The sequence below is a fragment of the Melanotaenia boesemani genome, chromosome 12, assembly GCF_017639745.1.
Source record: "Melanotaenia boesemani isolate fMelBoe1 chromosome 12, fMelBoe1.pri, whole genome shotgun sequence".
In the NCBI taxonomy this organism is placed as follows: domain Eukaryota; kingdom Metazoa; phylum Chordata; class Actinopteri; order Atheriniformes; family Melanotaeniidae; genus Melanotaenia; species Melanotaenia boesemani.
This window is the reverse complement of record NC_055693.1, coordinates 34,901,996-34,929,475: the sequence shown is the minus strand read 5'-3', so window position 1 is coordinate 34,929,475 and position 27,480 is coordinate 34,901,996. Positions and strand designations below refer to the sequence as shown.

The window sequence follows — 27,480 nt, the reverse complement described above, 5'->3', positions numbered from 1 at the left end:
AATTAATGGCGGTATTACAGTTAACACCATTATTAATTAATCTTAAATCCAAGATCACACCAGGAAGTTAAAAACATGCGTGTGTTACCACTCGTGTTGTTTTCCTTGCGTGTTTTCATGGGAAAGTATGGCGGATTAAATCATCCTGGTGTGAATGTGGAGGACGTCTCAGCCTGGAAAGCAGGAGGTGAAACAGGAAATCCATCCAGCATGGTTCACCTCCTACAGGAGAACCAGCAGCTTGTAGCACAGAGCTGTTCAGAAACTGGTTAAATGACGCTGATGTTCACTAAAGTAACTCTGACTTTAAACGTTATTCTGATTATTATTATTGCATACGACAGGCTAGCGTTGATGGATAGTTTCATCAGCGACTGGGAGGGAGGTCTTTACTGGTCTGTGTGTGATGGTCTGTATTTAGTTCCAGATATGTGGTCTAGTTTCTTTATTTCCACAGGTCAGGATTATTTAGGGTCCAGCAGCAGCTGTTCTGCTGAAGGAAGCTGGAGGTCAAAGCTAGCTGCATGTTTTCCTGCTTTCTAAAAGTAAAATGTTCAAAAGTACGTTTATATAACGTCGTTTCCACAAAGAAGCCTCCCAAGTCCAGGTCCAGGTCCAGGTCCTGGTCCAGGTACAGGTCCAGGTCCAGGTAGAGGTAGAGATCCTGGTCCAGGTCCAGGTCCTGGTCCAGGTCCAGGTCCAGGTCCAGGTCCAGGTCCTGGTCCAGGTCCTGGTCCAGGTACAGGTCCTGGTCCAGGGAGAGGTCCTGGTCCAGGCACAGGTCCTGGTCCAGGTAGAGGTCCTGGTCCAGGGAGAGGTCCTGGTCCAGGTAGAGGTCCTGGTCCAGGTAGAGATCCTGGTCCAGGCACAGGTCCTGGTCCAGGTAGAGGTCCTGGTCCAGGTAGAGGTCCTGGTCCAGGGAGAGGTCCTGGTCCAGGTAGAGGTCCTGGTCCAGGTAGAGATCCTGGTCCAGGGAGAGGTCCTGGTCCAGGGAGAGGTCCTGGTCCAGGGAGAGGAGGTAGAGGTCCTGGTCCAGGTAGAGGTCCTGGTCCAGGTAGAGGAGGTAGAGATCCTGGTCCAGGTAGAGGTCCAGGTCCAGGTAGAGATCCTGGTCCAGGTAGAGGTCCTGGTCCAGGTAGAGTTCCTGGTCCAGGTAGAGATCCTGGCCCAGGTAGAGTTCCTGGTCCAGGTAGAGGTCCTGGTCCAGGTAGAGGAGGTAGAGATCCTGGTCCAGGTAGAGGTCCAGGTCCAGGTAGAGATCCTGGTCCAGGTAGAGGTCCTGGTCCAGGTAGAGGTCCTGGTCCAGGTAGAGATCCTGGCCCAGGTAGAGTTCCTGGTCCAGGTAGAGTTCCTGGTCCAGGTAGAGATCCTGGCCCAGGGAGAGATCCTGGCCCAGGTAGAGTTCCTGGTCCAGGTAGAGATCCTGGCCCAGGTAGAGTTCCTGGTCCAGGTAGAGTTCCTGGTCCAGGTAGAGATCCTGGCCCAGGTAGAGTTCCTGGTCCAGGTAGAGATCCTGGCCCAGGTAGAGGTCCTGTAGCCTTTCTGTCTGTTTCTCTGAGAGAATCCACAGTTGGTATGTAGGATTTATTTATTCTGCAAACAGCAGATTTTGATGAAATTTACTTGGTTTCTATTTTATTTTGTTCTGCTGGCATCAGAAGATAAATAAACTTGAAGACCTAGAAGGAGAGTTCGTGTTGTTTTACACATTTATAGTGATGAGTTAACGCAGACTGATGTGAATATTTCTCTGACAACAATCGTAGTAAGAACATCTGTAATCATGGCCTCCATGAATAAGAAGTTTATGTCCTTCTGGGACAGAAACGATATCAGTCTGTCCTGCAGTCGCTCTTCCTGACAGTGTGCTGCTATAGACCCTGACAGGAAAATGAAGACGGGGACATGGTCAATAGGACTTCCTGTAAGCTTGTTGCTTTCAGGTCTTCTCCAGTGTCAGAAAACATTATTGATATGCTGGTTTTTTTATCTTACTGGACATGACACCTGATAGAGCTGGTTTTCCAACACTGGAAGCACACACGTGGTTTGGTTGGTTGAAAATGAAATATGTGGCATGTTTGGTGGCTTCAGCAGCAGGAAAAGGGAGGGGGGCATCAGGAGATGCATTCTTTACTGAGGTGGAGGGCCGTGGAGTTAAACCCACAAGGGGGTGCAGGGGTCTGGCATGAATGCACTCATCCCTGTATAACATTGGCTGCTGAGCGCCCCCCACCCACCCCCTCCTCCAGCTCCTAGTCGGTCAGCAGAACCTCCGCAGAGCCTCATTTGGGAGCTTAGAAAGAAAAGCAGAAATCTTTTTCTCAGGAAGATTAGTAGCTGTCCCTTTAGAGTAGGCCTGTGGACGGGGAACTGTTTTTCTCTACTGGGGGAGAGGGTGGGTGGGGGAGCACCTTACAGAGATAAAACATTTAGACTCAAGCTTCTTATCAAACATCTACGTTCTCACAAAGAACTTTTAAAGTTGTAAATAACTATGTTTGTGATGCTGAAAAACATCATTCTTCACCCAGACTGCTCACACTGCACCAGCCTCGTACAAAAAGCAAAAAAAGTCCTTCACGCTTAAATCTTCTCTAGATCTCCGGCGCCTAGAGGTCCTTCTCTGCTATCACCTCCAGCGCCTCTGTGAGGTAAACTGTGATGGATAGCTACCCTTTAGCTGATCTACGGAGGTTTTCCAGGTATTTCTATCCCGTCCAGGAGGTTTACAATCCAGCCACTAAATGTAGTTTTATTCAGAGACTCTATCTGGTAAATCCACCATGATCCATGATAACAGCATTATTTATCACATTTCACTATAAAAACATCACCATCACTACTATGTTGCTAAGAGACCTCTATTTAGACCTGGACATGATGATGAAGCCACTTCCTGTCAGACTTTCCACCAATCAGAGAGCTTAGATTGACGGTAACGTCCAATCAGGAGCAGCCAAAGATCAACCAGTGAGCAGAAAGTTCTATGTGTGTGTGAAAAGAAGAAAAATAATGCTCCTCTATGGCTGGAATAAAGCCAAGAAGACGTTTCTGATGCACGGTGGCGCCACAAAGCAGCTGAGCTGGAGTTGGTTTAGTGAGGATAGCAGGTAAATAGTAGCAGGAATAACTGGAAATGAGGAAAAAGTGGAAACATGGAAATAGTTTCTGTTGTGTGTTTGTTTCAATAACAATATTTTTTCTCCTGAAAGCCAAGACTTGAGAGAACGATGAGATGAGAAAAGGTTTGGTCACTGTTGATCTGTGTGTTATTTCTACAAAGTTCTGTTAGTAATAAATTCTGCTTTCTTCTTCTGGTCGACCTTTATGCTGCTACATCTATTCATACATTCATTTTACATCATTTTACCTCCCAGTCTGACAGCTGAGAAACTTCATGATGCTGACTGGGATTAAAAGCTCCAGCTTCTACAGGCAGTTTTACAGAAAAAAAAAGATAACATGTGCATCCCAAAAATAGCAAAACATAGGTTAGAGGTTTAAGGGTTAAATCAGATTGGGCTTCCTGTTTATTTCCAGCTGTAGGAAACAGCATCTGAGAGCCTGCACACTTGTCTCTGGTGTGAACGAGGGCTGCGTCAGCCGCAGGTATGCCTTTGAAATGATGAGATATTTTACGGTGGTGGAAGCGGGTACCTAATCTCAACACATGTCAGCCTGACACGGAAAAGAACAAGCCAACACATACTTGTAAATCCCAGAGCGTTGGAGTCAGGTTGCAACAGCAGAGCCTGTGGAAACACGTCCTGCTGCGAGACAAATGCAGGCTGGTGCAAAAAATGTGGGCGTCCATTAAAAACCATTAACAAGACCCTGGGAAAGCAGCCCAGCTCTTATCGTTTGAACTGAACCTGAACCTGGCTTTTAGACCAGCATCCCTGACTCACCCCAGACTCAGCAGGACAACACATGTCCCCATAAAACATGTTAGGAGAAGCTGACAAACGTGGATCATAGTGAGGAAGATGTTCTCAGGAAGTTTCTGTTTACTCTGTTACTGTGCTTTAGGGTCTGCATTACTTTACAATTCTTTTTCAAACACAACTAAGCAGAATACTAAGTAAACCAGTTTATTAAAGCTTACAAAGCTGCCTGATTTATTCAGATTTGGCCCATATTTTTTGCGAGAACATGTATATTTATTTGAGAACCAATTCAAATGAAAAGAATAATCAAAATAGTATAAGCAGAGCATAAATAAGCGTCTAAAGACTCACTAATGTCCTACTTGTACTGTTCCCCTGAGTGACAACGTGAGCTTTGTGATGGCAGGCCACCAGGCCCTTCATCAAACAGAAAAACCACTTGAATGATGCGGTGTTTCAGCGGACCCTCGCTTTACGCCAGAGCGTCTTCCTGTGGGGTTTCAGCGTCCACCGGCGTTAGTAATTTATAACATCCGTACCTCAGAGGCCCAAACAAGGTCCTTCAACCTCGTTATGAGGAGTTTTCATCACACATTCACTAATGAAAACACGAGCTCTCATCTTTAAATTATGACCCCTTTACAGAAAGAATCTTTCAGCCTCTGTTACCTCATGAGCACAAATAACCCCGATGGGTGCAGACCACTGTTTTTGAGTAGAGCAAGGTTATGAAAATTCAACCGCCACAGCCTACGAGACACACAATGGTCAGAACTGTGTAAACCTATAAATAATTAACGCCATGGCAAGTACAATATTTTCTCTTCTTGGTTGAAAAACATGTGGTCCCTTTGTGGAGGTGCCAGGGAGGACGCATTGAAACGCCCCAGTTTCTCACCGCACATCCCTAAACAATTAATGCTCGCGGCTCCTTTCGTGGCAGGCCACCAAGTCCATCATTAAGCAGACATAGCGCTAACGCCACAATGTCAGGCGACATCTTGTTTGCATTTCAAAGACGCTTCCCTCCTCCCAGCCTTTATCCGAGGCTTCACATACACCACGTCGTCCACTGCTATGCCAGCCATTTTTAGTAATTCATGAAATTTACACTCGGGAGGTGAGAACAAGGTCTTTCGCCCTCATTATAACATTTTTTCATCACCCATTCTCTGACATCTCTGAAACATGCGCGGCCCCATCTCTGGGTAGAACTCTTTTCATGTGCCACCCAGATACTTATCTGAGTAGCCGTAATCTTTCAGTTCATAGCACTGCCGAGCCCCCAGAAAAACATTTTTCATCAAACTAGTGGTAAAGTTAAAGTGCTGCTAGTTTTCTCACCAACTCATTAGATTAATTACAGCATGCTGCATGACCAAGAGAATGAAATAAAACAAACAGAAAACCATCTAGTACCTCTGTTCAGAGTGGTCGCTGAAGGCTTTTTAGGGACTTCTGCAAAGCTGCTTCCATCCAGACCAGAACCTTTACACTCTTTCTTGTCTGTGGTTGTTGGAGCTGAAGTCTCCATGCTGATTTCTAATTTCTGTTACAACCTGGAGAAGAAAGAAAAAGCTTAATATTAGACCAATTATCACACACACACACACACACACACACCGCGGCCTCACAGCAAGAATGTCGCTGGTTCGAATCTCGGCTGGGGGAGGTTCGAACCTGTTCTTCCTGTGTATGCATGGGTTCTCTCCGGGTTCTCCGGCTTCCTCCCACCATCCAAAAAGACGATGATAGGTTAACTGGTCACTCTAAATTCTCTCTAGGAGTGTAAGTGGTTGTTTGTCTCTCTGTCTTGGTCCTGCAATGGACCAGGTGTACCTGTCCAGGTGTACCTACCTCTCATCTGTTAATTGCTGGGATAGGCTCCAGCTTCCCTGCAACCCCGAATTGGACTAAGTGGTACAAATATTGAATGAATAATAAATAAATATATATAAATACATATCGAAAGAGTAAAAAAACACATAGTTTTAGGGTCAGAAAGTTGTGTATTGCGCCTTTAAACCAATGCGTACAGAGTTTTGACTGGTAGTGTAAATTGAGATCAGAAGGGACCAGGACTGAGCCCTGTGGTACACCACAGCTGAGCTGAGCCACTGAGGAAATAAAACAATTCACAGTGACAAAAAAGTTCTGTCAGATTTGAGCATATGTTAAGAGCCACATTGTGAATTCTTATAAGTGCTGTGGTAGGTATTGATCAATTCTAGATTAGGAATCATGATCACATGACAAGGTTTTAGCTTTTTCAGAAGAAACTACCATCAGGAATCAAATTTTCTCTGTAAAGCTTCCAAAATTCAAGATGATGACTTAAATCCCAAACTTTTCATCTCCCAACACCAGTTTCCATCATAGAGGTTTATAGATCCAGCTTGGATGTGGATGGATCCAGCATGGATGTGGATGGATCCATCATGGATGTGGACGGATTCAGCTTGGATGTAGATGGATCCATCATGGATGTGGATGGATCCATCATGGATGTGGATGGATCCGGCATGGATGTGGATGGATCCGGCATGGATGTGGATGGATCCATCATGGATGTGGACGGATTCAGCTTGGATGTAGATGGATCCATCATGGATGTGGACGGATTCAGCTTGGATGTAGATGGATTCATCATGGATGTGGACGGATTCAGCTTGGATGTGGACGGATTCAGCTTGGATGTAGATGGATCCATCATGGATGTGGATGGATTCAGCTTGGATGTAGATGGGTCCATCATGGATGTGGATGGATTCAGCTTGGATGTAGATGGATCCATCATGGATGTGGATGGATCCATCATGGATGTGGATGGATCCGGCATGGATGTGGATGGATCCGGCATGGATGTGGATGGATCCATCATGGATGTGGACGGATTCAGCTTGGATGTAGATGGATCCATCATGGATGTGGACGGATTCAGCTTGGATGTAGATGGATCCATCATGGATGTGGACGGATTCAGCTTGGATGTGGACGGATTCAGCTTGGATGTAGATGGATCCATCATGGATGTGGACGGATTCAGCTTGGATGTGGACGGATTCGGCATGGATGTAGATAGATCCATCATGGACGTGGATGGATCCATCATGGATGTGGATGGATCCATCATGGACGTGGATGGATTCAGCTTGGATGTAGATGGATCCATCATGGATGTGGACGGATTCAGCTTGGATGTGGACGGATTCGGCATGGATGTAGATAGATCCATCATGGACGTGGATGGATCCATCATGTATGTGGATGGATCCATCATGGACGTGGATGGATTCAGCTTGGATGTAGATGGATCCATCATGGACGTGGATGGATCCAGCGTGGATGTGGATGGATCCATCATGGATGTAGATGGATCCATCATGGACGTGGATGGATCCAGCGTGGATGTGGATGGATCCATCGTGGATGTGGATGGATCCATCGTGGATGTGGATGGATCCAGCGTGGATGTGGATGGATCCAGCGTGGATGTGGATGGATCCATCATGGACGTGGATGGATCCAGCGTGGACGTGGATGGATCCATCGTGGATGTGGATGGATCCATCATGGACGTGGATGGATCCAGCGTGGACGTGGATGGATCCATCGTGGATGTGGATGGATCCATCATGGACGTGGATGGATCCAGCGTGGACGTGGATGGATCCATCGTGGATGTGGATGGATCCATCATGGACGTGGATGGATCCAGCGTGGACGTGGATGGATCCATCGTGGATGTGGATGGATCCATCATGGACGTGGATGGATCCAGCGTGGACGTGGATGGATCCATCGTGGATGTGGATGGATCCATCATGGACGTGGATGGATCCAGCGTGGATGTGGATGGATCCATCGTGGATGTGGATGGATCCATCATGGACGTGGATGGATCCAGCGTGGATGTGGATGGATCCATCGTGGATGTGGATGGATCCATCATGGATGTGGATGGATCCAGCGTGGATGTGGATGGATCCATCATGGATGTGGATGGATCCAGCGTGGATGTGGATGGATCCAGCGTGGATGTGGATGGATCCAGCGTGGATGTGGATGGATCCAGCGTGGATGTGGATGGATCCATCGTGGATGTGGATGGATCCAGCGTGGATGTGGATGGATCCATCATGGATGTGGATGAATCTGGCATAGATCCAGCTTTCAGTTGGTCAGTTTGACAGATTTCACGTCATCATTTTACCTACATGAATTTTTCATAAAATTTGAACAATTAAGATGTTGTTACATCACTGAAAAGAAACTTTTCTGTTTAATAACTAATTTTACGGCAGGTGTTATGTGTGTGTTTTTTTCTGTGACTGGAGGCTTTACTGTCAAACCAGGCCTGAAACACATGCTCTCAGTTTGGTGTGATGAGTTCATAGCGCCCCTTCTGCTCTGATTGTAGCTGTGAGTGGCCCTTAGCGCTGAGGTCTTAGCCACACACACTGTGTCAATACCTCCTCATGTCTGTGTGAAAAGCTCGACGACTTGGCAACAAGCCACTTGTTTGACTTGGTGGGACCTACAAGATCATCCTCTACTGAGAGCAAACACACACGTTCCCCTCAGCTGGCCTGAAAGGGAAGTCCGTCCACACACCGCCAATCTGCAACGGCGACATTCCCACCTGCTGCTGGGAAGAGGCGACTTCATGTTTCACAGGTGTATAAAGGAGGAGAAAAATGAAATCACTGACAAACTTCCTGCCATGAGGAAGCCCCCCAATCCCCTTCACCCTCAGCTTAATACAACTGTGATGGACGAAATAAAAGACCCAGATTTTTTGTGACGACTACAGTGAAAATTTAACAATATAGTTTGAATTCTAAACAAACAAACAGAATTAGGAATGCTGAGGTAACAGCAGAGTAATCTGGTTCCTGTTAGCTGAATGTGTGAAGTGCTGCTTTGGTTTCATGTGGATTTCCAGCATGTCCTTGGTTACCGTGAGGTGTGTGTACGAGCAACCCTTTCTGTGACCCATCGGAGGTGCCAGTCACCTGTCACAGAGCCAATGTAAGCCGATTAGAGGTGGGCGACTAACAGGTTTAGGCTGCATCTGTTTCTTTTTGCTGCTGCCAAAGAGGCGGTGAGCTCGCCAGCTTGCCGCCTCGTCCTGGACGGCTCTGACGCTACGACATCACCTTAGTGATAGAATTTAACTTGCTCTTTCATGGGCCTTTATCATGTTCAGCCTTGGCCGGAAAGCAGCCTGTTTTTGGTGGCGAACCCTGTTGGCTCAGATTAGACGTGCCCGTGGAGGGAGCAGCGCTCACAGGAACAGTTTGCCTCTGAGTCCTCCGTCTAACATCACCCTCTAATGAACATCTGGCATCACATTAATAGCTGTCTCCGTGCTTTCACTGCATGCCAACTGTTTGCTCTCCAGTTGCTTCTGAACCTTAAGCCAACTTTCTGAAGAACACAGGTTTGAGTTTGACCAGGTGGTTGCCCAAAACTAACAAATGCCATTTTAGGAATTGTTGCATCTAAAACTGAGTAATAAAAGATAAATCTGAATGTATTTATCAAAAAGTGGCCCCTATTTCATCCCCCCAGCCCCATGCCTCCCTACAGACCAGACCTGTGTTGCCCCCGATGACAGGGAAGCCCAGCTCTGATGGGATAGTACAGGTGTCAGAAACCAAGCAGACAGATGGCGAGGGCCAAAGGCGAACAAACAACAAGGGTCCACTTCTTTTCTCATCTTCTGGTTGGCTGGGCAGCCACCAACAGGATGAGGGCCTCCTCAGCCCACCCTCTGGTGCCATGTGACGACCAGACAGGTTCACGGCCATTTAAAGCAAACGCCCAGCAAACCCAATAAAACATGGAAGCCTGGCTAGAACCGATATATATATATATATAAATATATATATAAATATATACACACACACATATACATATAGGTATTTATTTTAACAGTAAAATCTACTTTTCCACTCTGGTACTGAGAAAGTGAAGTGGCACATTCGGCTTACTTAGATGCTTTTTCCTGGACGTACATGTATAAAAACATCTGTAAAACTGCTCAGCTTCACTTTTGACCTTCTACTGTAGCACAGTTCCTCATCAGACATGACTTTACTCATTCCTTGGTGAACTGGGATGCTATCTGCTGGTTTCCAATGAAAGTAGTATTTTCTTGGAGGAGATAACATTTATGTGTTCTACTGTGTTCCAGGTGAATTTACTCTCACACAGTAACACGTATGTTGATTCTGACACTGCTGTAGTAATCTCACATGTCTCAGCTTCCTGTAGAGACCAGGACTCTACACACTGCCCTGGCAGACAGGAAGAAGAGAAAATATACTTAATGAATTAGAGGTTTCCAGTCTGTAAATCCTTCAACTGTTCAAATCTGAGGATGAGGAATCTGAGGCTGGGTTTCTGTGTTAACACAGCAGAAGTGACAAATCTGGATTTGAAATTGAAATTTTTTCTTTCTCTTGCTGTGATGCAGGACACAGGCTCAGGTAAATCATTTTTAGAGAAACAAAGCAGATATGTCAGACAGGGAAACTGGCCTTTCCAGACCTTTTTCTTGTCTTCCATCTCTTTGAGTTAATTTACCTTCTACCCCTTTTTGTCTCAGACTTGCAGGACTTTTGTTATGAGTCCTGGTGTGTGTTTTTCTTAGCACCTCGTTCAGTTTCAAGTGTTCCTCTCCTCCACTGCCGTTCAACAGCTCCCCTTTCACCAACACTGAAAGGAATGCAAACACACATCAAAAGAGGCCGTCTCATTTTGAAGATTTCCAGGCTTTGCTCTTCGGACTTTCTTCCTTCCTATCTTTCAGTGGATGCAATCCGTATGCTGGTAGGCTCTCTTTCCTGCCAGCATGCACACACACACACACACACACACACACTCGGTCTGAACACTCTCTTTAAGAGGCTCATCAACTGCTGTCCCACACTCTGCTCACTTGGCAAAGCCAGCCGAGACGGATAAGTGAGGTCTGCTGCCCCTATGCTGCCTGCAGACCTTTCTGCTCAGGTTTCTGATGGGACATTCATTCACGTTGGCATAACAACACCCCAAAGTCAAAATATGGTTTTGTTTTACATACTTTTGTGTCTTCATCACAGATGTCATGTTTTTTTTTTTCTTTTTGTTTGCACAAGTGGTTGAGATTAAATGTTTCTGCTGCCGTCCCAGACGGCTGCCCGGCCTCCACCCGTCTCATCACCAGCAGCGTGATTATGGAAATCTCCAGTTTTCTTCTGATTACTTGCAGATTTTAGTGGGAAAAAGTTTTTTTTTTATCACACTAAATGTTCATATTCTGCTACATTAATGGTGATGTATCACAGGAGTGTGTGCAGAGTCAGGCGCCACAGAGGTAATTCCAGTCTCCGATGTCTCAGCTTTTAAATTACAGCAGCCAGGCTGAGAGGTCAACGCAGTGACACAAAATCCAACAAAGATGAGTTTGATCACCAGCGTCCACTTTACAACCGATCCACGTGGACCAGGAGGAGAGATTGAGCTGAAAGCCGATCCGGTAGGGAGTCCAGTAAAAACGCAGGCTGCTTCTCATCTAATTCAAACACTACAAAGTGGCTCATCTATGTCCCTTTAAATGAAACGAGAAAAGCCAGAAAGAAAATCACGAACAACCTCTGGGCCGTACAGGGATTCCTGTCAGCACGTTTTATTTCTAAACCATCACATTCTTTTAATCCTTGAAAGACAAAATCCAGATTGAGATTATTGTAACATGTAAAAGTTAGAAGGAGCTTTCCTCTGGTCCCTGTCCAGACTCAGTGACAGATTACATCTCCTTAAATCTGTTGCCCACTGCTGTCATGTCCACATTTATGTGTCTTTGATATGGAGGATCACAACCCTCCACTTCAGACTAGGAAAGAGACGTCGTCCTCCCCTAAACCTGCCAACGACTTGTCTGTTTTCGTACTTTTGTAGAAAATATAAGCTTTTTCCAACTCTGCTCATATATGGTTATTATCTAAAGAAGCCAGGAATTAACGGAAGTGTTGAGGTAAAATGTGTCAATGAATGAATCTGAATCTGATGACATTTTCATTTCCAGCAGCACGGATCAGAGCGTCTTCATGGGGAACAATAAAAACTGCACGGCTCCTGGTCTGAGTCGGGCCGCTAAGCTGGAGCCACTGAGACGTCGGTGCTCTGGCCTCAGGTTGCATCTTGACGCTGGTAAGTGAAGCCGTTCATATCTCTATTTTATATGTAAAGCAGTTTGTATTTACATGTCATCTCATGTGGTAATCCTCAATCTCAGAACTGCATGAACACTGAATTCATGCTGGAATTTAAGAGATTAGATTTAGTTTGAGACTCAAGCCGAGTACACGGTTCCAATCACTGCTGCACCACCCAACCCCACCTGTCTAATGTCTAATAACTAGACCTGCTCCTATCAAAACCCAACAACTGACAGTGATAAGAACGAGCGTATGGCCACAACATGCTGTCTCATGCCAGAGCAGGGACAGCTTTGTCTACAGGGACCTCAGAAATTCCTACTTTGGATGTTGATCAATTTAAAATGATGAATCATATTGATCTGAACATTTTCTCTGAACACATTCCACTTTCAGATATCATTCCAAACTGTTCCCATGTGCTCTGGGAGACTCAAATCCCACAGCGAAACCAGTCATCTCACGGACTGCAGGGTAATGAGAAGCTAACAACTGATGTAATTTAAAAGGCATCTAAAACAGCAGAGAAAAGCCTCCGTGGATGAGCCTGTTCCCCACCCCTGGACCTGACCTCTCCTGCTTGTAAAGGCAATATCCTGTGGTTGATCTCCATGTCTCCCTCGACCAACACAGACCAGATGTGGAGCTCCTGCAGGGAGGATGTTGTCTGGACTCCACAGATTTCTTCATTTTAAAATGCTGTTATTTTTACTTTATAGTTTTTTTCTGTGTAACTCTGCTGAAAAGTTGTATATATGTTTGAGTCTTTCACAAAGTCAGAGTTTGTCCAGCTTCCAATAACTAAAACAACAAACTTATTGTTAGAAACCCAACTCCAAAAAGGTTGTATAGATACAAACAGAATGCAATGATCTATAAACCTCATCAAATCATCTTTTTTCCCCAGTAGCAGATAACCAACATGTCAGAGGATGAAACGGAGACGTTTCACCATGTGACGAAAATATGAGCTGATAGTGAATCTGATGGAAAAAGTTGGAACAGGAGCAACAAAAGGCTGGAAAGTACCTGGTACAAACCAGAAACACCTGGAGGAGCATTGGACAACTAACCAGGTTACCTGGCAACAGGTCAGTAACATCACTGGTATAAAAGGAGCATTTCAGAGAGGCAGAGTCTCTCAGATGGAAAGATGGACAGAGCTTCACCAATCTGAGACAAACTGATCTAAAACTGAAACAATTTTATGTTCCTCAGACTTTGAAGATCCACCATCTACAGTGTAGAACATCATCAGAAGATTCAGAGAATCAGGAGGAATCTCTGTGTGTATGGGACAAGGCTGTATACAGCATGGCTTCACAGGAGAAGAGTCCGGCTGCTGAAATGGCCTGCCTGCAGTCCAGACCTTTCACCAGTACACAACATCTGGCGCATCATGGAAGCAGGTCCAGGGGTCTTGTTTATAAACGTAGTGTACGAACAAAACGGGGCCGGAAAGTGGCGTCCCCTACTCCCCACACAAAAGTTGCAATCTATAAAAACAAAGGTGAGGGGAAAATTCTGGAGACGATGCAGGTGGTGAGCTGCAGCCGGCTTCATGCTCCTCTCACACATTTAGTTTCACTTCACACCTCTCATCAGTTCTAGATGCACGTTCTCGCTCTTCCCACGAGGTCCGAGTCTTTCTACGAGCTCTGCTGAACGGAGGTCATGTATTTGGTGTGCTGGTCTGTCTTTCTGCAACAAGACTCACAAAGTTTTGGATGGATTCTAAATACACGTGTTAAAATGTTATATAGCAGATTATGTTGAGCCTCGTTTATTCGTTTTAAATGATTTAGAACCAAGTTACCCATCAGACGAACTTATAATGACATGTAGTTAAACTGCAGCCGGACATGTTTCACTGTTTACATGTGACAGCTGAATGAATACGAAGCTTTAACGGTGTAGCAGAGGTGTGTGTGGGTGTGTGTTACGGTCACAGCTGTCACCGGTGCCTCGGCGGCTCCCTCTGAAGCATTTGGCCCCCGTCGTTCATCTTAAATGTGTTGTTAGCACTCGCTCTCCTCAGCCTCAGCTGTCAGTGATCTCAGCAACTACTTAAGTAGAGCTGCTGGTGTGTGTGTTCCAGTGCACAGGAAACATGCCCCCCCCCCCCAACACACACACACAACTTGTTTCTGTAGCCGTGTTTCCGGCTTGTGATCCCAGCTGCTGCTGCTGGTTCCCAGTGACAAGCGGGGCTCCATAGAAAGGCCGGTGGCGTCCAGTGCATGTGTGTGTGGTGCTGGGGGGTGGGCATCCACAAGGCAGCTGACAAAGCACATCACCAGGTGAGATATGAGTCCTTTTTACTCTGATTTGCTGAAGCTGTTTGGTTGTCAGTCAGGTGAGGAGGTCCTGGTGGGATGCAACACGGCCGTGTTACAGGCATGTTGCAAACTGCTGGAAACTCTTCTACATGTCTGGAATACGTCTCCATGAATTCCATGAAGAGTTTGAGCTCATGTGTGTATATGAGCCGTAGTGATGGATGTAGTCATCCCCAACGATAGAAATATCAGGAAAAAGGAACAAGAGAACCTGGAGAAATACCAAGGACTCAAGGAAGAGCTGGAGAAAGCCTGAAAGGTGAAGGCAACGGTGGTACCAGTGGTCATCGTAGCACTGGGGACCGTGTCCCCCACACTGGAGAAGTGGCTCCAACAGAGACCTGGAGAACCATCAGACATCTCCATCCAGAAGAGAGCAGTCCTAGGAACAGCTAAGATACTGCGTAGGACCCTCAAGATCCCAACCTCCCATCTCCCCAGGGTAGGGGAGGCTGGGTGGCTGTTCATCTCCACCTCGGGTCCTCGACCAATGTCCGGGGAGCTTGAGGGTCCTACGCAGTATCTTAGCTGTTCAATCCCAGTCAGCATCAGACATGAAGTTTCTCAGCTGTCAGACTGGGAGGTAAAATGATGTAAAATAAATGTATGAATAGATATAGCAGCATAAAGGTCGACCAGAAGAAGAAAGCAGAATATATTACTAACAGAACTTTGTAGAAATAACACACAGATCAACAGTGACCAAACCTTTTCTCATCTCATCGTTCTCTCAAGTCTTGGCTTTCAGGAGAAAAAATATTGTTATTGAAACAAACACACAACAGAAACTATTTCCATGTTTCCACTTTTTCCTCATTTCCAGTTATTCCTGCTACTATTTACCTGCTATCCTCACTAAACCAACTCCAGCTCAGCTGCTTTGTGGCGCCACCGTGCATCAGAAACGTCTTCTTGGCTTTATTCCAGCCATAGAGGAGCATTATTTTTCTTCTTTTCACACACACATAGAACTTCCTATGTGGTCTTAAGGACCTTAATGATAACTTAATGTGGATTTTCTCTTGTCTTCACCCTCCTGCTGCTCTCTGACCACGTGTTGACATCACAAGTTCAGCCTGAGACTTCTCTTACGGAGATGAGCCATGCACATAACCAACCTGGTTTTACCGACTTTTCTTTATTGAGTTGATTAGAAAACAGGAGTAATTCTCATTTTGGCCTCGGTCAGAGGAGACGATGACAGCAGCAGACATGCTGAGAGGGAGGAGGGAAGGTTTCAGAGCGAGCTGCTAAAGACTACCACATGTCTCTGTATCCATGCTCCGCTCTGGTCTCCAGCTTTATCTGAGAGGAGACTGTGGCCTGGCAGCACGATCTGGAATCTAATATTTCTCATCATATGGAGACATAAGGAAAGGAGCCCTGCCCTTGAGGCTTAGTCGACTTTGTAGCTATGGGAGGGCCTTCTGTAAATCATAGCTTACAAACTCCTTGCCCTCTCCCCTTCCCAACACAAACCCCATACTTAGAAGCACAAACAGATCCCACTCTGCCTCCTCCTCCTGCTCCTCCTCCTCCTTTGTACAATGGCTGTGGCCTCTGCATGGACCCCGATCTCTGCCTATGCATCCGATTAGAGCCGACAGCAGAAATCACAGACAATACTCGGGCACCCGCAGTCCGTCCGGTGAAGCCAACACACATCCAAAACTTCATGCTTTTCTCTGATGGTTGAGTAGATCACCCTCTTTCCCCTCACATCCAGCTGGCAGGTAACTCCTGTGGAGGTCCCACTTGTTCAGAATAATGACAAGAACCCGCAACTGAGACTCAGCTGATGTTGGAAGCGGTACTACACGCCTGTTTTGAAACCATGAGCTGTGCCAGCAGTACGCAGCATGAAACTAAACCTGCAGGACCTGGAGGGTGTCCTGATTTGAAGAATTCTCCAGTTCGTTTCCGACTGGTTTGTGTTGCACACTGTATCCCATAATGCAATGCACCACAGCAGTCTCAAAGCTGGACAAAGTACGACTCCAAATTAAAAAAAAGTTGGATCTCTGTGTAAAATGTAAATAAAAAACAGAATGTACTGATTTCTAAATCTCATCAAGCCACATTTTCTTCCCGGTACAGAGATAGAGATAGAACATAACCAACAGATCAGATGTTGGAACTGGACGTTTTACTCTGTGATGGAAAATATGAGCTGGTTTCATTGCGCCCTGGCAACACATCCCAGTCTGCCACCCTGCACCTCTAAACGTGATGATGTGGTGCGTCTGACCGAGCATCAGCGTACAACGAGCTGGGAGTGGAAACGGCTCATGATGGCACCCTGCTGAGGAAACGAAGAGGAAAACCAGCACTGCTAAAAAGCTGCTATGTTTTCTACTGGTTTTACACAGCTGTGCTGTCGTCTGCCACAGAAACAGCCTGTCAGAATGATCAGCCAGCCAGGACAAAAACAGTCTGTCAGAATGATCAGCCAGCCAGGACAGAAACAGTCTGTCAGAATGATCAGCCAGCCAGGACAGAAACAGCCTGTCAGAATGATCAGCCAGCCAGGACAAAAACAGTCTGTCAGAATGATCAGCCAGCCAGGACAAAAACAGTCTGTCAGAATGATCAGCCAGCCAGGACAAAAACAGTCTGTCAGAATGATCAGCCAGCCAGGACAAAAACAGTCTGTCAGAATGATCAGCCAGCCAGGACAGAAACAGCCTGTCAGAATGATCAGCCAGCCAGGACAGAAACAGTCTGTCAGAATGATCAGCCAGCCAGGACAGAAACAGTCTGTCAGAATGATCAGCCAGCCAGGACAGAAACAGCCTGTCAGAATGATCAGCCAGCCAGGACAGAAACAGCCTGTCAGAATGATCAGCCAGCCAGGACAGAAACAGTCTGTCAGAATGATCAGCCAGCCAGGACAGAAACAGCCTGTCAGAATGATCAGCCAGCCAGGACAGAAACAGTCTGTCAGAATGATCAGCCAGCCAGGACAGAAACAGCCTGTCAGAATGATCAGCCAGCCAGGACAAAAACAGTCTGTCAGAATGATCAGCCAGCCAGGACAAAAACAGTCTGTCAGAATGATCAGCCAGCCAGGACAAAAACAGCCTGTCAGAATGATCAGCCAGCCAGGACAAAAACAGTCTGCCAGAATGATCAGCCAGCCAGGACAGAAACAGCCTGTCAGAATGATCAGCCAGCCAGGACAGAAACAGCCTGTCAGAATGATCAGCCAGCCAGGACAGAAACAGCCTGTCAGAATGATCAGCCAGCCAGGACAGAAACAGCCTGTCAGAATGATCAGCCAGCCAGGACAGAAACAGCCTGTCAGAATGATCAGCCAGCCAGGACAGAAACAGCCTGTCAGAATGATCAGCCAGCCAGGACAAAAACAGTCTGTCAGAATGATCAGCCAGCCAGGACAGAAACAGTCTGTCAGAATGATCAGCCAGCCAGGACAGAAACAGTCTGTCAGAATGATCAGCCAGCCAGGACAGAAACAGCCTGTCAGAATGATCAGCCAGCCAGGACAAAAACAATCTGTCAGAATGATCAGCCAGCCAGGACAGAAACAGCCTGTCAGAATGATCAGCCAGCCAGGACAGAAACAGCCTGTCAGAATGATCAGCCAGCCAGGACAAAAACAGTCTGTCAGAATGATCAGCCAGCCAGGACAGAAACAGCCTGTCAGAATGATCAGCCAGCCAGGACAGAAACAGCCTGTCAGAATGATCAGCCAGCCAGGACAGAAACAGCCTGTCAGAATGATCAGCCAGCCAGGACAGAAACAGCCTGTCAGAATGATCAGCCAGCCAGGACAGAAACAGCCTGTCAGAATGATCAGCCAGCCAGGACAGAAACAGTCTGTCAGAATGATCAGCCAGCCAGGACAGAAACAGCCTGTCAGAATGATCAGCCAGCCAGGACAGAAACAGTCTGTCAGAATGATCAGCCAGCCAGGACAGAAACAGTCTGTCAGAATAATCAGCCAGCCAGGACAGAAACAGTCTGTCAGAATAATCAGCCAGCCAGGACAAAAACAGTCTGTCAGAATGATCAGCCAGCCAGGACAGAAACAGCCTGTCAGAATGATCAGCCAGCCAGGACAAAAACAGTCTGTCAGAATGATCAGCCAGCCAGGACAGAAACAGCCTGTCAGAATGATCAGCCAGCCAGGACAGAAACAATGATCAGCCAGCCAGGACAAAAACAGTCTGTCAGAATGATCAGCCAGCCAGGACAGAAACAGTCTGTCAGAATGATCAGCCAGCCAGGACAAAAACAGCCTGTCAGAATGATCAGCCAGCCAGGACAAAAACAGTCTGTCAGAATGATCAGCCAGCCAGGACAGAAACAGCCTGTCAGAATGATCAGCCAGCCAGGACAAAAACAGCCTGTCAGAATGATCAGCCAGCCAGGACAGAAACAGCCTGTCAGAATGATCAGCCAGCCAGGACAGAAACAGACTGTCAGAATGATCAGCCAGCCAGGACAGAAACAGTCTGTCAGAATGATCAGTCAGCCAGGACAGAAACAGCCTGTCAGAATGATCAGCCAGCCAGGACAGAAACAGCCTGTCAGAATGATCAGCCAGCCAGGACAGAAACAGTCTGTCAGAATGATCAGCCAGCCAGGACAGAAACAGCCTGTCAGAATGATCAGCCAGCCAGGACAGAAACAGCCTGTCAGAATGATCAGCCAGCCAGGACAAAAACAGTCTGTCAGAATGATCAGCCAGCCAGGACAGAAACAGCCTGTCAGAATGATCAGCCAGCCAGGACAAAAAAAGTCTGTCAGAATGATCAGCCAGCCAGGACAGAAACAGCCTGTCAGAATGATCAGCCAGCCAGGACAAAAACAGTCTGTCAGAATGATCAGCCAGCCAGGACAGAAACAGCCTGTCAGAATGATCAGCCAGCCAGGACAAAAACAGTCTGTCAGAATGATCAGCCAGCCAGGACAAAAACAGTCTGTCAGAATGATCAGCCAGCCAGGACAGAAACAGCCTGTCAGAATGATCAGCCAGCCAGGACAAAAACAGTCTGTCAGAATGATCAGCCAGCCAGGACAAAAACAGTCTGTCAGAATGATCAGCCAGCCAGGACAGAAACAGCCTGTCAGAATGATCAGCCAGCCAGGACAGAAACAGCCTGTCAGAATGATCAGCCAGCCAGGACAAAAACAGTCTGTCAGAATGATCAGCCAGCCAGGACAAAAACAGTCTGTCAGAATGATCAGCCAGCCAGGACAGAAACAGCCTGTCAGAATGATCAGCCAGCCAGGACAAAAACAGTCTGCCAGAATGATCAGCCAGCCAGGACAGAAACAGTCTGTCAGAATGATCAGCCAGCCAGGACAGAAACAGCCTGTCAGAATGATCAGCCAGCCAGGACAGAAACAGCCTGTCAGAATGATCAGCCAGCCAGGACAAAAACAGTCTGTCAGAATGATCAGCCAGCCAGGACAAAAGCAGTCTGTCAGAATGATCAGCCAGCCAGGACAGAAACAGCCTGTCAGAATGATCAGCCAGCCAGGACAAAAACAGTCTGCCAGAATGATCAGCCAGCCAGGACAGAAACAGCCTGTCAGAATGATCAGCCAGCCAGGACAGAAACAGCCTGTCAGAATGATCAGCCAGCCAGGACAAAAACAGTCTGTCAGAATGATCAGCCAGCCAGGACAAAAACAGTCTGTCAGAATGATCAGCCAGCCAGGACAGAAACAGCCTGTCAGAATGATCAGCCAGCCAGGACAAAAACAGTCTGTCAGAATGATCAGCCAGCCAGGACAGAAACAGCCTGTCAGAATGATCAGCCAGCCAGGACAAAAACAGTCTGTCAGAATGATCAGCCAGCCAGGACAAAAACAGTCTGTCAGAATGATCAGCCAGCCAGGACAGAAACAGTCTGTCAGAATGATCAGCCAGCCAGGACAAAAACAGCCTGTCAGAATGATCAGCCAGCCAGGACAAAAACAGTCTGTCAGAATGATCAGCCAGCCAGGACAGAAACAGCCTGTCAGAATGATCAGCCAGCCAGGACAAAAACAGCCTGTCAGAATGATCAGCCAGCCAGGACAAAAACAATCTGTCAGAATGATCAGCCAGCCAGGACAGAAACAGCCTGTCAGAATGATCAGCCAGCCAGGACAAAAACAGTCTGTCAGAATGATCAGCCAGCCAGGACAAAAACAGTCTGTCAGAATGATCAGCCAGCCAGGACAGAAACAGCCTGTCAGAATGATCAGCCAGCCAGGACAGAAACAGCCTGTCAGAATGATCAGCCAGCCAGGACAGAAACAGTCTGTCAGAATGATCAGCCAGCCAGGACAAAAACAGCCTGTCAGAAAGATCAGCCAGCCAGGACAAAAACAGTCTGTCAGAATGATCAGCCAGCCAGGACAGAAACAGCCTGTCAGAATGATCAGCCAGCCAGGACAGAAACAGCCTGTCAGAATGATCAGCCAGCCAGGACAGAAACAGCCTGTCAGAATGATCAGCCAGCCAGGACAAAAACAGCCTGTCAGAATGATCAGCCAGCCAGGACAAAAACAGTCTGTCAGAATGATCAGCCAGCCAGGACAGAAACAGCCTGTCAGAATGATCAGCCAGCCAGGACAAAAACAGTCTGTCAGAATGATCAGCCAGCCAGGACAGAAACAGTCTGTCAGAATGATCAGCCAGCCAGGACAAAAACAGTCTGTCAGAATGATCAGCCAGCCAGGACAAAAACAGTCTGTCAGAATGATCAGCCAGTCAGGACAAAAACAGTCTGTCAGAATGATCAGCCAGCCAGGACAGAAACAGCCTGTCAGAATGATCAGCCAGCCAGGACAGAAACAGTCTGTCAGAATGATCAGCCAGCCAGGACAAAAACAGTCTGTCAGAATGATCAGCCAGCCAGGACAAAAACAGTCTGTCAGAATGATCAGCCAGCCAGGACAGAAACAGCCTGTCAGAATGATCAGCCAGCCAGGACAGAAACAGCCTGTCAGAATGATCAGCCAGCCAGGATAAAAACAGTCTGTCAGAATGATCAGCCAGCCAGGATAAAAACAGTCTGTCAGAATGATCAGCCAGCCAGGACAGAAACAGCCTGTCAGAATGATCAGCCAGCCAGGACAGAAACAGCCTGTCAGAATGATCAGCCAGCCAGGACAGAAACAGTCTGTCAGAATGATCAGCCAGCCAGGACAGAAACAGTCTGTCAGAATGATCAGCCAGCCAGGACAGAAACAGACTGTCAGAATGATCAGCCAGCCAGGACAGAAACAGCCTGTCAGAATGATCAGCCAGCCAGGACAGAAACAGACTGTCAGAATGATCAGCCAGCCAGGACAAAAACAGTCTGTCAGAATGATCAGCCAGCCAGGACAAAAACAGTCCGTCAGAATGATTAGCCAGAACAGTTAACAGTCAGGTTCAACACCGTCTGTCTGTGTGATCTGTTGTTTTCTGATCTTCAAGGCATCTCTGCAGTGTGTGTGTGTGTGTGTGTGTGTGTGTGTGTGTGTGTGTGTGTGTGTGTGTGTGTGTGTGTGTGTGCAGGGATCTCTGTAATTTTAGCCAAGCTGATAAATTAATAAATGGAACGGTACAATTTTTTCATCAAATATTTTCCTGTTTTTTCCATTTTGTTGCTGATGCACACGTCTGTTCAACGGAAGCAAAGAAATCTGCTTTACTATTTTTATCCCCAAAGGGAAACCAGTTTAAGAAATAAATAAATAAATGATAGGGAATAAAAATAAAAAGAAATGAAAAAAAAATCCATTTAAAAAATAAAACAAGGAAAAACTTCTTTATTGGTCCTCACAGAGAAATGATCATTTTCTAAAACACAAAATAAACAAATAATTAATAAATAACGAATAGAAATAAAAATGAAAAAACATTTTGAAAAAACAATGAAAAAATAATTTATTTTTCCCAAAGACAACTTTTTTAAATGTAAACACTGAATAAATAAAATGACTAGATTTATGTTTGTTTTAAAACTGCAGCAGACTTTATTAAACCTGAGGAGAAATGATGAATTATAAATAAATGATTAAGTATGTGAATAAGTGAGTAAGAAATGAAATAAATAAATGTGAAACCACCACCTGGAGACGGGAAGATGTGAACATGTTGGGCTGAAACAAGCTGACTCGTCACTTTCATTGTTCAGAGTGTATCTTGTGGTGAGATAATGAAATCAGCGTCACCCCCCTCAGACCTCCGCTGACCTGGGCAGAGTTTCCCCACAAGTCCTGGGAGCTGGAGCAGCATTGTTCCTTTGTATGCAGACACACAATGATGACCTTACTGCTGAAATGCTTTTGGGAAGCCGGCTTCCGATGAGTCAGTTAAGGAGTGTGTGAAGAGTTCGTCCAGAATGTGATGAGAAGATCTTCGCTCACACATCATGCATCACAGACATGAAGGTGTTTAAACTTCGCTTCCTCTGTGGGGGCGCTGATGTGGGCCAGGGCAGAGTCATGGGAGGCTTTGCAGACCTTAAAAAGAAAAGAACCCTTCCCCTGAAAGGACGTATTTCCACGGCAACCGAGCATTCTTTCTTCAGACGGAGGGGAGTTCCTCCGGTGACTGATGAGGTCAGTCAGCCTGTGATGAGCGTGTCAGTGATGTTACTGTAAAGCTCTTAAAGCAGCTTGTTAAAAACCCTCCAGACTTTCCTGCTTTCCCCTCTGACGTGTTTTACAGGCTGAGTGCTACGATGCGCCCCCACCATCCCCGCGTACCGGACACGACGGGAGCTTCTTCAACCTCATACACTTGAGGGAGAATGGAGCAGACGGGCAACGACCGTTAAAACAAGCAGGACTGTCCTGTAGAGGAAATGGGACTGAGTGGAGGACTCTCTCTGTTTCCCAGTCCTGGTGGCATCGCTCCACTCCCAGCTCCCTCTACCAGCTCCCTCTACCAGCCCCAGAAACGGCCATCCAGCCCCTCAGCTCAGCCCTGCACTTCTTCACTCGTTCCTCACTCGTTTTAGTTCCAGTAAACCAGGAAAAATAATTAAAAAAAAACATCTGATGGTATCTGGTGTAAGTTTACAGAACTTTATTATAAAATAAGTAACCATTATTTTAATTTTAAGATAATTAAAATATCAAAATGATAATTTACAGTTAAAAAAAACCTAAACAGATCAAAAGTAACTGAAAAAATGTGAATTGTGATTTTTTTGCGTGCATTTTTTCAACTTTACAGTAAAAGAAAAGAGAGAATAGAGAATAGAAAAAGAAGAGAATAAAAATGCTTTGTCCTGTTTCCCAGCTAAAGTAAGCACTGCAGATAATACGAGTTATTTTCAGCACCCTGGACTTATCCTAAGCCTAAAAAAGATCATTTAAGCCATTTTACAGTTTAACCTCTTTATCATGAGTCCCTGGACCGCGGGTGAGCACGGTGCTGGTTTACCAGTTAAATATAATTAGTTTTCTGCTCTGGTACCTGGGACAGATCAAAAGGCTCATTATGTGTCTCCACCTGGACAGGAACACAAATCCTGGTGGAACATCTTGTGTCTGAGCTTCTGTGGAGACCAGGGTTTCACACACAGCCCTGGTCGCTGTGAAGATAAACTTTGTGTAGGTTTTGTAAGGAGGCCTCATGATGAATGAGCTCTCAGCTCAGATTTTAGAGGTGTACCTTTACTCACCATGAAGTCTCAGATTTTCAGTGGCATATTTAAAGTGATGAGAACTGACACTCAGCCCTGGTTTTAACTCTTTCATGCAGAGCGTCCACCACAATGGAGCTGTTTTCATGAGTGGGGCTATTATATTTACATTAGTGAGCAACGCACCAGCGCTCACTGAAGAATAAATTCATATATGATGAACAATAAAAGAAAATAATCCAGTAAAACAAGATTAAAAATCAGTAACTAAATGCATCATAGGGTGATAGTTTAACCCTGTGTCTCTGGGCCTGAAGGCCATGGAGGACGTCCGTGAGGACGTGCAGCATGTGGATGGCTCAGGCTGCAGCTGCACCGGCAGGCCAGTAGCAGTTTGTTAAGCATCTTCCTGGATTTCATGCTTTTAAACTGCAGGTTTGCAGACAGGTTCCAGCATCGAGGTATAAAGTTTGAATCTAAAACTCTCGTTGCTTGGAAAAATACGCAGGTTAAATCTAAGAAGTAGATCTTCCACCTGCGCACGCCTACATGTCACACACGGAAACCTGAACTGGTCCATGTTCTCCAAGCCTGGAAAGCTGTGCAGCCATGAGGAACCTCCTGCTGCTCCTGCACCGTCAGCTGAGGAACTCCCACAGCCTACAAACACATCAGCGAGACACTTCTCCTCCACAGCCACTAAATTCCACTGCAAACACTTTCCGACAAGCCACCGAGGCCTCAGCCCCCCCAGCAACACGTCACCTCCACCAGGTGACGGGCTGCTGCTGAAGGGCCTCAGTGGTTCTGGGCAGCATCTGAGCTCCGAGGCTGCAAGAGTTTCTCCCTCTTTCTCCAACATTTGAGTTTACTCAGCAGGAGTGGGTGGTTGTGGTAGAGAAGGAGGAGGAAGGTGCTCCTCCCCCTCCCCCGAGTCACTCAGCCTTCACCCTCTCCTCCGACCCTCCTTTCTGTCCCTGTACGCTAGACTTCATCGGTATTTGCTTTTAAAAAAGAGCCCCCCCGCCCCAACCACCACCACCACCACCTTATCCCACCCCTCTGTGGCCTAACACACACACACACACACACACACACACACACACACACACACACACACACACCACCAGTCCTTTTCTGGTATTTGGTTCATAAAATTTTCTGCAGATTTCCAGGAAAAAAAGGCGAAGAACAAGGAAAGGATCAATAATTGAGACCCGAGCAGCCTGAGCATGAGGCCACGCGTGAAAACGGGTTGTTGAGCATCGAGCGCGCGCACACAGGCCGAGAAGATGAAAGTGACATGGCCACTATAGGATCTATGAACGCTGCCGAGCAGAGCCCCCGAACTGAGGCTGAATGGGCTGAATAGGCTCATCCATTCTTCACTCCTTTCAGCCTCCGTAGGCCCTAACTGTTGGAACTCTTCATTTCTCACAATGGCCAAATGCACTAAAACTTTTTCTTTTTTTTCTCATGCAAATCACCTCAGCGCTGGCCGGCCCTGTCATCATGCGAGGCAGAAAACACACATGCAGACCCGCCTCTGGAAAAAGCTTTAACACCTTCAGACTCTGGAATTATTCTGCTTGTCTCCAGTTTGTCTTTAAAACCAGCTTTCCACTTTCTCTCTGTGGCTCATTAACGCGCGCGCACAGACACACACACAGGAAAATTATCATGGGACATTTGATTTTCAAATACAGAACAAATAATTTTATATAAAAAAAACTAATTCTCTTTTTCTGTTAATACTTAGGCCAGAACAACAAAGTGGGACTCAGAAGCTCACACTTAAAGTTTGGAGATCATTAGCAGAGCCTGTTAGAAAGGAGGAAAAGCCAACAGCAAATATTGCTGCTAAAGGGGCCCACAAAGGCGTGAAGTGTTTGTTGACTGCTCAGCCTGGAGAGCAAACAGTAAACTCTGAATCTTTCAACAATAAGTCCACATCTCCGTCCACGCTGCGCCTGCGTTGCTCCCTCTGCTTCTTCTCTGGGTCTTCGTGACTTTTTCATGACAACAAATCTCTTTATAACTGGCTGAAAGTAGCTGAAGTTTCACAAACATGCAGATTTTTCAGATTTAATTAGGATTGCATTGTTGAAATAAATCAGTTCTTTTCAGAGTTTGGAAACTTTGGGGGCTTCTGTGTTTGTGCGTTCAGAAGAACTGGCGCCCAGAAACGGGTCGCATCTCTTCTCCTGCGGATCGGGTTTCAGGACCAGAATTTTTTGGATTCCAGTGTCAGATAAGTTCAAAGTGCAAATGAGATGTGGAGCTTCATCTGCTGCTGACACGCAGGGCGTCAAGAGGATCCGAGCAGGAGGAGCAGCAGCAGCAGGAGGAGGAGGAGGAGGAACTCCCACACAAACACTTTTGAATAGAAAACACCCGAAAACACCAACAAACAGAAACTAAATCCAGAAAGTTTTCCTACCTTCACCGTCTCTCCCGTCTCTTCCTCTCTGTTTTTCTTTTCTCTCTTTTTTGTCCCGGAAAAATAAAAATAAAAATGAAAAGCAAAACTTTGTGACTCCGGTGAGCTAGAGCCGAGCCGACACCGTGAGAGCGTGCAGGAGGCGCAGGCGGGCCGCCGCGGACTCCATGAACCGAACTCAGCTTGAAGTTTGGAAAAGCTCGGAGTTTTATTCCAGCCAGCGGGTCCCGCGGAGCGGTTCAGTTGGGGCCACGGGTCGCCTCTAACTTTGTCTTACCATCCATCTTCTCTGCGCTCGTGCGTCCTGTGCGCGCTGATTTTCAGCAGACTGACATGACGCGTAAAACAAGCGCTTCAAAGTTCCGCAGTAGAAGCGGTTCGGCCTCTCTCGGAGACATGCGGTGGTGTTGAGACCTTCAGGCTGCTGGTCTGTTTTCAATCCGAGCCCCCTCCTCCTCCTCCTCGCTGCTCCCCCCTCAGCATCTCCTCCTCTCTCACTCCCCTCGCTCCCTGGTGAGTTGGGCCATTTGCTGCACCAGATGGGCCGGGCCAACTCCATCCAGCAGAAAAAGTTGGGCAAAGTTTTTTTTCAGTGTGTCTGTTGGTTTGTACGGGAATAACAAGTCATCACATGCACGCGCTTTCACGTCACGTGGAAACAACCATCTGCAAACAGGACTATAGTAAAACATTAGTAAAAGAAACCACAATTAAAGATCTTAGAATCTCACTGTGGAGTTTTTTCCTGCCTCTTTAGAACAATGCTGCTTTGAAAATGAAAGATTTAGATCCAACAAGTTACCAAAGCCCTCCATAAAAACCAAACCTTGTTTATTTAAAAATGTAGACAACAAACAGTCTCCATAATTCATGCTTTGTTTATTCACATTCAGGCTTTTTTCATCCTGTGGAAGCTTTTTATTCTGCTGTGCAGCAGTGATGGCAGGCTGAGGACAAACAGCATTTATTATGTGATGCTTCACCTCAGAAAACCTCCCAAACCAG

General features: G+C 46.5%; 1 protein-coding gene across 1 annotated transcript in view; it reads right to left on the bottom strand.

The window, feature by feature from the left end:
* gli2a (GLI family zinc finger 2a) overlaps positions 1 to 26,892 on the bottom strand; it is a 100,864-nt gene extending 73,972 nt beyond the window's left edge. Inside the window, exons 1-2 of the mRNA XM_042000767.1 lie at positions 26,476 to 26,892; positions 5,310 to 5,449 (exon numbers count right to left, since the gene is read on the bottom strand). Of these exons, the coding sequence (XP_041856701.1) occupies positions 5,310 to 5,424 (115 nt within the window). The 5' untranslated portion in view covers positions 5,425 to 5,449; positions 26,476 to 26,892. The remainder of the gene's footprint in view (positions 1 to 5,309; positions 5,450 to 26,475) is intronic.
* Between the last annotated feature and the right edge of the window lie 588 nt (positions 26,893 to 27,480).